Source organism: Zeugodacus cucurbitae, chromosome 6 (genome assembly GCF_028554725.1).
Source record: "Zeugodacus cucurbitae isolate PBARC_wt_2022May chromosome 6, idZeuCucr1.2, whole genome shotgun sequence".
Classification (NCBI taxonomy): domain Eukaryota; kingdom Metazoa; phylum Arthropoda; class Insecta; order Diptera; family Tephritidae; genus Zeugodacus; species Zeugodacus cucurbitae.
In genome coordinates this window covers 13990263-14001309 of record NC_071671.1, presented here as the reverse complement: position 1 = coordinate 14001309, position 11047 = coordinate 13990263, and the positions used below count along the sequence as shown (strand labels likewise).

At 36.2% G+C, this 11047-nt stretch overlaps 1 protein-coding gene across 4 annotated transcripts in view; it reads left to right on the top strand.

The window, feature by feature from the left end:
* LOC105215096 (putative polypeptide N-acetylgalactosaminyltransferase 9) overlaps positions 1-11047 on the top strand; it is a 148392-nt gene that overhangs the window by 81584 nt on the left and 55761 nt on the right. For all 4 annotated transcript variants that reach the window (XM_054235066.1, XM_054235065.1, XM_054235063.1 and 1 more), the window contains one exon: positions 10328-10523. In XM_054235066.1, the coding sequence (XP_054091041.1) occupies positions 10328-10523 (196 nt within the window). The remainder of the gene's footprint in view (positions 1-10327; positions 10524-11047) is intronic.

Sequence of the window (11047 nt, the reverse complement as noted above, 5' to 3'; positions counted from 1 at the left end):
CCACAATTTGAAAATCCGAATACAGGGCAGAATACGCTATTAATCAACTGATAGTGAAAAATTAAGAAGACAGAAATGCTATATATCCGCGATCCGCGATCCGCGATAAAAAATCATCAATATATATATGCGATCATCCGATTTTGGCCTTAGCAAAAAACAGCGATTTTTACTGAGGCCAAAACCAGATATATGTCCGTATTTTCCAGATATATACAATGTGCGGTAAAAATCGGTTGAGAAGTGTTCGGGCAGAAGGGCACGAGCAAAACTGACCACTGACCGACCCAAAAAACCGGTTCTTCACAGAAAACCGACTACCCACTCGTCGAAATTTTGCCCCAAAACGCCCCAAAGCCCCACCCACCGACCGCCCACACTGCTACGAGTGTGTACCAAAAAAAACCGGGTCCAAAAAGTAACCGGTTACTGCAGTACTAGGCATATGCCGCAAACAACCGAAAACATTCGGCAGCAAGTGGGTAGGGGTATAGAATAGCGAACTCAAGAAACATACCACGCAGTGTTGTATAAGTCATATTTTAATTTTGCATGTGAAACAACAACAGTGTTGATATGACAGTCCTAAAAAAATTTGACAATATGACACCTTGTGAATACCCAAATTGTAAAGTAAACGATTCAGATCGACTTCAAAGTTCTGGTATATGGGAAGTAGGAGTGGTTAAGAACTGATTTGGCCTTTTTTCACAACATATCATTGAGACACTAGGAAGTTATTAAGAACCGAATTTCATTGAAATTGTTCGAGTAGTTTCGGAGATATGGTTTTTGACCCACCACCACCACCGGAACCACGCCCATTTAAAATTTTGTATACCATTTTGAGTGCAGCTCTTCTGTATCATCTTTATAATGAAATTTAAGGTTTCTGGTGGTTTTCCTTACTGAATTATAGCATCTTTAGTGGTTTTCAACATAACCTTTGTATGGGAGGAGCGCGTGGTTATAATCCGATTTCCTCCATTTTTGGACTGTATAAGGTAGTACCTAAAAGAAACGACTCTAGAAAGTTGATATAGCTTTGGTAGTTTACGAGAGATGTACAAAAAACTTAGTAGGGAGCGGGCCCACGCCTACTTCTCCAAAAAAATTACATCCACATATGAACCTTCATAGTGCAATCCTTTATACCAAATTTAAGGTTTGTTTCGTCGAAAAAAGACCTTTTTTCATGATTTTTTTTAGAAAAAATTATTGCTGTAGGTTTATTTTACTTATAATTATATGAAAGTACAACATTTGAAGGATACTTGAAAAAAGTTTTATCGAAAAATAGCGAGGAATAACGGATTTATCGTCGAACTCTTCAGGCACCTCAAAAAGAAGTTTTTGTGCGGTGACCAGCCTACAGCATCACTGGATCATCCGAAACCAAAAAATCAAAATGCTTTCTTTAGTTTATTAGTTTATCTTTCAATTGACGTCGAGTTTTTTTTTTTATTTTTCAATTTTTGGTACCATTTTCAAGCCAAAATGACGATTTTAGACGAAAAAATGTACCTATTTGTTATTGCAAAATTGTTAGTAAAAAAAACTCGACGTCATTCGAGAGCTATATATATGTAGAATATTTGTTCAAAATTTCAAAACGATCGATGCAGTGGTTTTTTCTGTAGGCTGGTCACCGACTTTAAAAATTACATATTTGGGAAAATCGATTCAAAGTTTTGTACACTCAGCGCAGGTAGCTGGACGGCGCACAAACCTAAGTTAGAGGTACCGTTATTCAACCTGCTGTGACTTCGTTAGTTTTTCTCCAAATGGCCTAAAACTTTAACACAATATTCTTGAAATGTTGATGGTTCAGAAAAAAAAAATAAAACAAAAAATTAAAAAAAGTTGTCAAACCTTACCCCCCCCCCCCCCCCTTAACACGAAATCAATTATAATTAATTTAAAACGACGTAGGGCATGGCCCCAGCCAGAAACGAAGTAGTAAGCAAAATATTTTACGCAGATTTAAGTATATTTCCATCAAAGAAAATGCTGCAACACTAATGCGCATGATTAAGAGGATATTTTAGCCACAATTGTGCCTGCTGGTTTAAACATCTGGGTATTGCAACATCTGGACTTTAGCATTGAACCACATAATCCTCATCTAAATAGTTCAGGATCTAAAATGCTATAAAATGAATATTATTTTATTTTGAAGGTTAATCAAATGCTGCGACAGCTGCAATTACAGCTACTAACAGTACATACCCACAAATCTGCTTCTAGATATTTACAAAAGCGCAAGGCTTCATAATACATAGTTAAACACGCAAAGCACAGTATGTGACATGCCACATGAAAAATTATATTTGAATTGCTGCATTGTCAGAGGACGCACTGAACACTTTCGCAAAACGCGCAACAAGAAACTACTATTCTTATGAAGTATATATATATATGTTATCCAATGGTTGTGAAAGAACATATATTCAGACATTTGTCTACTTGCAACAGCGCTAGCTGCAACGTCTTCACTATTTGCACAACCACTTATACATACATACAAATAAATATTTACCCACATATTTATATATGTTTAATTTCGTATCGTTCTTTACAACATCCGTCTATAGGCCTCAAATGCTTGTCTTCCACTACTCATCTGTCGGCTGGCGTTTAAAGTTTTATCGTTGTTGATAAACGATTAAAGCGCGATTTAAATGCGCCTTCAGCTTAAATTGCCATGCCACGCACTTCAGTTGCTGCTCACGCCATAGCCAGCCACTGTGGCTGCCACATGCCACATTGTACTCGCGGCGGCACTTGGTTGGCAATGATGTGGTAGTGAAGTGCAAAATGATTGCTGTTGTTGTTGGTGGCATGAATGTAATGTTGCAAATCACTAAACGCATACATAAGCGCATGCATACAACCACAAGAATATATTATTATTGCCAACTGTTGCTTGTTTGCTATACTCAAATGGGTGATTGTGGCTTCTTTGTTGTTTTTGTTTTCTTTGTAACATTTCTTTATTTTTACATTTGTAGTTGTAACTTTTAATTTGACTATTCGTTTTTATTGTTATTGTTGTTGTCTACGCGTTGTCAATGCATTCGCACAACGCTGATTTACGAGTGTACAGAGCCTGCACAAGCAATTACGCAGACAAATGGTTTTGAGAAACCGTTTTTAAATTGTTTCTTGCGCATACTTCTCTTAATTACCCCATTTTATTGAGAGACCATGCGTTTAGGTATCACTTTAGGCATTTTTGGTACGACGAAGGGAATCTAGGCGAAGAGCTTTAATACGGTATTTGTGTATAGAAAAGCGGTTTTAGCAAGTCAGAGTTCTAAAGAAGTTGCTTAACAACGTGTCTGTTCTGAACCATAATTTTCTTATATAATTGATTGTTTTTGTTGTATTTAATGCTTAAATATTTTCTTCTGACTTTTTTTCACAAAACTTTACAAGCATCTGTCTCTCTCTCTCTCTAACTAACTTATGTTCTGTTTCGCATGTTTTTTAGCTGTATCTATCTATGTAGTTCAGATGAGATTGTTGTCCACAATTTAAGATTTCCTCTTAAACAGTATCTGTATAAAGTCTGGAACGTTTTCATTTCATTTTCCTGCCAGTATTCGGTATATTTTTTCAATGAAAAACAATTTTCTTAGCAATTACTATTTTAACAAATATAATATTATTTAATACGACACTCATAACGTCGCCCAATGAAAGCTTTAGATTATAGTCAAAATTCAGCTAGGATGTATAACCGCCTACCAACGCATAATTTTAAACAACAATAACTAAAAAGCTTTCATATAAAAGCTCTATGTTATACTTAAAATAGTGAAACAGTTACATTGCTGGTTGTTTCAAAAGTGACCACTCACGCATTATCTAGTTTAGTATTAGGGATAGAACGAAATTTTGAACAATGAAATACGAAACTCACACATTATTTTACTGCCCACTGCACGGGCTTTTGTTCTCGTACGCTGATTTCTGTCGCTAACTCGTGTGGCAACAATAAAACGCATTTTCTGCCATCAGCAGGATTCATAATTCGAAACGTACGCAAGCGCTGCGGGCTAATTCACAAGTGTGTGTCATGCCATATATCAAATAAAATTATTGAATGTCGAATCGTACTAAAATGTATGTACTAAGGCCTGCCTTTTTGGGTGTGTGTGTACTGAGACTGCCATTTGTATTAAGTGTTGCATGCTTTTCCTATTGTTGGCGGCAATAATTAATTGCTTCGTGGGGCAAATTAAGCGCAATAAAAAGTAAAACAAAATGCAACAAAAATTGCAGAAAATCTGAAATTTAGCAAACTCATCGTTGCATATAATTACTTGATAACTGATTGCGCTAAATTGCATTGCGAACGCTGATTGCATCGCTTGCTGGCGCCTAGGGCCAACAGAAGCAACAATTTGTTAAATCTGGTGGCGGGTCAAGAACGCAACTAAAATAGAATAGAATAAGTAGCATTGCAGAAAGTTCTTATGAAATAATAAACTGAACTCGGATCATCAAAACGAATATCAATCATTTAAATGTTTATTATAAACAATAAGGTAACTCTAAAATCCATTGGCACAACATTATCATACTGGGGACGGATCGGAGGGGTTCTAGTACCAGATGGTGTGGCTTGGCGTAAGCACTGGTTATGAGAATGACATATATTTGAACGGCCGCTATTTGCAAAATAGTTTAGAAGAAAGCAATTTATCTATGCCTTTTCATCTTTCAATAGACAAGATTTGAATCTTCTTGAATGTTAATTTATGATAAATCTTCGGCATTAAAGATTACTAGTGCTTCAGTTTATAATATTACATAAATAATCCCCCAATCGATGACGATGGAACAGATGTTCCATTACCCGACCATGAAGAAATTCGAATAGCAATTACCCGCTTGAAGAACAACAAAGCAGCGGGGGCCGATAGATTACCGGCAGAACTATTCAAATACGGCGGCGAAGAACTGATAAGGTGCATGCATCAGCTTCTTTGCAGAATATTGTCGGAAGAAAGCATGCCTGACGATTGGAATCTCAGTGTGCTCTGCCCAATCCATAAAAAGGGAGATCCCACAATCTGCGCCAATTACCGTGGGATCAGACTCCTAAATATCGCATACAAGGTTCTATCGAGCGTACTGTGTGAAAGACTAAAGCCCGCCGTCAACAAACTGATTGGACTTTATCAGTGTGGCTTTAGACCTGGAAAATCGACAACTGACCAGATATTCACCATGCGCCAAATTTTGGAGAAGACCCGTGAAAAGAGGATCGACACACACCACCTTTTTGTCGATTTTAAAGCTGCTTTCGACAGCACGAAAAGGAGTTGCCTTTACGCCGCGATGTCAGAATTTGGTATCCCCGCAAAACTAATACGGCTGTGTAAATTGACGCTGAGAAGGACCTCTCCGAGCCGTTCGATACCAAACGAGGTTTCAGACAAGGTGACTCACTATCGTGCGACTTCTTTAACCTGATGCTGGAAAAAATTATAAGAGCTGCAGAGCTAAACCGAGAAGGTACAATCTTCTACAAGAGTGTACAGCTCCTGGCGTACGCCAGATATTGATATCATCGGAAGCAACAACCGCGCCGTTTGTTCTGCTTTTTCCCGCATGGATAAGGAGGCGAAGCGAATGAGTGTGGAGGTGAATGACGACAAGACGAAATATCTCCTGTCATCAAACAAACAGTCGGCGCATTCGCGTCTTGGCTCCCACGTCACTGCTGACAGTCATAACTTCGAGGTCGTAGATAATTTCGTATACCTGGGAACCAGCATCAACAACACGAACAATGTCAGCCTCGAAATCCAGCGCAGAATAACTCTTGCCAACAGGTGCTACTTTGGACTGAGTAGGCAATTGAACAGTAAAGTCCTCTCTCGACGAACCAAAATCAAGCTCTACAAGTCCCTTATCATTCCCGTCCTGCTTTACGGTGCAGAAGATTGGACGATGTCAACATCAGATGAGACGACACTAGGACTTTTCGAGAGGAAAATTTTGCGTAAGATTTATGGTCCTCAGAACATTGGCAACGGCGAATACCGCAGACGATGGAACGATGAGCTGTACGAGTTATACGACGACATTGACATAGTTCAGCGAATAAAAAGACAGCGGCTACGCTGGCTAGGTCATGTTGTCCGATGGACGAAAACACTCCAGCCCTGAAAGTGTTCGATGCAGTACCCGCCGGAGGAAGCCGAGGAAGGGGAAGGCCTCCACTCCGTTGGAGGGACCAGGTGGAGAGCGACCTGGTTACACTTGGGATCTCCAACTGGCGCCGAACTGCGAAGGAGAGAGAGAGGTGGCGCACTATCGTCGATTCGGCTATAACCGGCTAAACGGTTGCAACGCCAATCACATACATACATGCCATAAATCGTTTTAGCCATTAAAAAATGTTCTTACTTGTTTAAGAAATTTCTAACAAATACTAGCCTTTACCCAAAAATTATTTTCGAAATATTATGTCGATTTCGTATAAATAAATTTTCCGCTTGCAATGATTTAAAATTTTTTTGAAATTTGTATGCTCTAAAGCACCTCGAATGCTCCTCCTGGTACACCGCTATGATATTAATACCTACAATTAATAGGTCAATGCGCAATGCTTTCATTCCAAAAACACACTTCATTTGTTAAACAAAGCTTTTATGTGCGCACAAAACTGTGCTATGGAAAAAACAACAACAAACAAAACACTATAGAAATGCGTGAAACAAAAGCATAAATAACGCAAATGAACTCGAAACTAGCATTTCAGCATTTTTCCACCATCCCACCAATTATTCTAACCCGAGAATTTGCAACGCAAGTGAAATAAAGCACGATTCAATAAAGAACCAGTTCAATGAGAGACAGAGAGTAAGCGTGCGCTACACTTAAATGTTCATAAAATTTATAATGGGGTTGTGTATATGTATATACTTATAAAATTGTGTGTAGCTGTGTGTATGTGTATAAGGGCCTAATAAATTCATTGATTTTTCATATTTAATTGCCATTAAAAGTTTTGGTCCATTCAACTTTTCTACACAATTCAATATAAAGCTACTCTATGCATTTTTTGGTTTCTCTCGATTTTCTGATTTTATGCTGGTGAATTTGTAATGTATTGCAATATTTTTTGTTGTTGTTTAAATGCGTAGGCCTACCTTCTACAAACCATTCAGACTGTTGCATATTACCAGGGCCGACATCTCAGGAAATTCAATTTGAGTTCACAATAGAAATACATATATATATATTACATACATATGTTCATAAAAAGTTAAATATATATTTTCATTATGATGCTTTGATCCGCCGGATATGGAGTAAACATGTACATCTACGAGCCTATCGTTATTATATTCTTATTATTTTCAGCATATACAAAATAAATATAGATAAAGCTTTTAAGCGGATTTATGTTGCGCAATAAGCTACTTTTTTCAATGCATGCAAATAAACACACGCATACATAAATATAAATAAATGTAATAACATACTCTTTCATAACGATGTTTTATTATATTTCTCTCGCTTCTAACCACATATAATATAACTGTTATTAAATATAAATTTACGCCTTATCTCCTGTCCACTCTCGCTTTCTTTTTCCTGTCGCCAAATCCTTTATGCTGGTTAATGTTTTTTTATTGCTTTACATGCAAACATGCAACCAATTTTATCGCATAACTTTTGTTAACTATTTCGTTTTTTTGTGTGTCTATTTTTTCATAATTTTTACGATTTTCATGGTTTGCACCCAATTTTATGCGGATTAAATGAAATATGTGCACTTTATTTCTATAGAGTCTGTTCAGTATGATAAAGGTTACAGTTACATAAATTTAGCAAAATATTTAGACAGCAGATTCTTAAGCAAGAACCGCAAAAATCGTTGTCCTTCATATGAGAAACAATTTTCGGAAGCTTAAACACAATAAATGGATTGAACTAATGTTGGCTTCTGACTTTGAGGAAATACTTTTTTACGCCTTATAGTAGGCAACACATATTTACATTATATTCATATTTTGCTTTATCCAGTAAAAACAGTTTTAAATGTGTAGGAAAAATATACCTTAATTCTCATTCCTAACAAGCACTGTGATATTATAATAAAATTTCCAGTATTTAAGCACCATTTTTATACAGATGTATCATTCCTATAAACACATTAAACCATGTTACCATGTTGCATGCAACAAATATCGTAAATAACAAATCACATTAGCATTAATTTTGAGGGAACTCAACTGGACGCTTAAGCACCTATCCTAGCGCAATGACGCCTAGCAGTATGCTATAAATATGCAACTGAGTGTCACAGTTCCCTAAAAGGCCAGACATAATATATCGGCACTCAACAGGACAACTGAACAACCATATATGCATGAATAACACAGTAGTTTTGAAATTTGCATTCCAAAATGAAGTAAAAATCACGGGACAGTAATAGAAAAAGAATGTGTAAATAATTTGATGAATGGAAGTAGTATGTAAAAAATTTGATGAATGGAAGTAGTATGTAAAGCAAATCAGCAAACAAATGCGAAAATTGGTCAAAACAAGTTGCCAAAATATCAACCGAAAACAATCGACTGCAAAAGCCATAATATATTCAAATGTCCGAATGAAAGCAAGAGTGAAAAGTGAAACATAAATAAATGACACAAATGCAACAGTCACTATAATTGGTTTTATTGTTTTTGTAATACTTCAAGGCCGATACATTCGTTTATAGGTATCTGTTTGCGTTCCTTTTACTTTATCCATGCAAAGCGAGTACCATCGGCTGACTTGACATTGACAAATAGCTGAGCATCCATGAAAGTCTTATTAAAAAATGAAAACGAATGATTTAGAGCAAATAAGTATTCATCGCACAGCTTACGGACAGGTCATGTATTCAAAAATACTTTGCCAGCTTTTTATGTTACTTTTCTTCTATCTGGATATATATTTGTTTGTGTATGTGTGACGGCAGTCAACAAATTGTATTGCTTGTACTTACAAACAAATTGGATACTTCTTATCCAGCAGTTTGGCAATTTTTCAATTTTCGTTTCATGTTTTGCTATTTTCCAGTATCAGAGAGTTGCTGGTTGCAGTAGGAGGTTAGGTGTGATATTTCTTCGATACATTATTATACAAAGCGGACTAAGGCCTAAATGCTTTACGATTTTAAACTTCACAGTCTAAGTCGTTTATATAAACATAAAAAATATCTGATAAGATCTTAATTATTTAGACGATAACTGCATATTTTATTTCGATTATTATGGATGGAACTTAATTAAACCACAAAATGTGCTCTTTTTTATTTTGAACAAATTTCTAAATAAAACCCGCTTTAGTTCATTTAATTGATTTCATTAATTATTTCTTCATCTCAGTATCAAAATTGCCATATCTGCAAACTATGCAATTATATTCCATCTCAAGACTTTATTCCAGCAAAAATAGTACCTAATTCTGTTGTAATATATTGCAACTTTTCGCTTTCTATTACTATTCCAATTTCCTTTTTATACACACTTCGCAACTTTTAATTTCTCTTCTCACGATTCCAATGCATCTGATTGCATTACGAAAACATTGAAATAACCTTTCAAATATCCTGCCACGTCACGCTTTCAATGGCAGTCATGCTGAATTCTCGCTTGGCTGTTTCACATTGGGCTGCGTGTTCACATTCGTGTTTCCATATGTGTTTCGCTGTTGTTCTTTTAAATGGATTGAAATTCTATTGATATTTGTTCGACTGTTCGACACTTGCCATTGACAATATTTGCATCCTTGTTGCGCCTCACATATACAGTGCCACACTCATACCAGCATACATTTGTATTTAGAACTTGTGAAAGGTTCGCGAAATCTATTTATATGGATTTGTTGCTGTCCTACAAAATGCACTACATGCAACAATTTTTTGTACATCCTTCCTTGGCTTTGAACCTTCAAGTTTTTGCTTTTGCTGAGCTCGAACACAATTTTTGTTTGTTTGCGAGTTTGCGGGATAAATTCTGTCAAGTGGGATTTGCTCCAGCTTGCCATTTGTGTAAGGTTGTTAGGAATCACAATAGTTAGCACATGGGTCCCTGCATATGTTCGGCAGCGTCACGTCACGCATGCGTCAACTCGAAGCTGCTGCGGCAATCATTCATGTCTTGATATTCAGTTTAGCATAATCCTTTCTTAAAATAATTGAATATTGCCGTTAACTGATTATATGTTCTTTTTGCTTTTGACAATTCACTTGAGATATATTCATAAAGAAATATTTGCTTCTTAATACTAATTACTATTCTTCTTTTATTTTTAGACAAAGGCGTCCTCGTACCACCATCTCCACCCAAGGATGCGCCTGGTGAGATGGGTAAGCCTGTTGATTTACCCACTAACATGACTGCTGAAATGAAGAAGGCCGTCGATGACGGTTGGACGAATAATGCATTTAATCAATATGTATCCGATATGATATCGGTGCATCGCTCATTGCCGGATCCAAGAGATGCATGGTAAGTAAAAATAATACAAATATTTAACTATTATTATTTGAAAGAAAGTGGTACCGAATAAATAGATGTCATATAGAGCAGGAAGATGTTAGATAACAAATCTTTACAATAATGATTTCGTAAATTAAAATATAGGAAAAGTTGTTGTTGACCAAAAATAATCGGTTCAGATCACTTTATTTCGCTGAAAGTTAAAGTTCAAAATCGTCTACGTAGAAATAATGCTATTGAGCTGCAGTTGTAGGCTTTTGAGAGGTCAAGCATTAGTTAATCATATTTGTAGTAGTTGACTATCGTTACAGATCGATTACATATCGATATCGTTGATATTGTCATATAATTGTGATTATTAGTTATAAAAAAGTATTTTTTTTATTTAAATTGAACTTATGTAAAATGAGTAAAAGGGATCTTATCACAAAAACAACAACAAAACAAAAATATACGACGTGTCTTGTTTCTGTGTATTGGAACATATGTTAACTAACTAAGACAATATCTCTCAACTAAATAATTAATTTTCA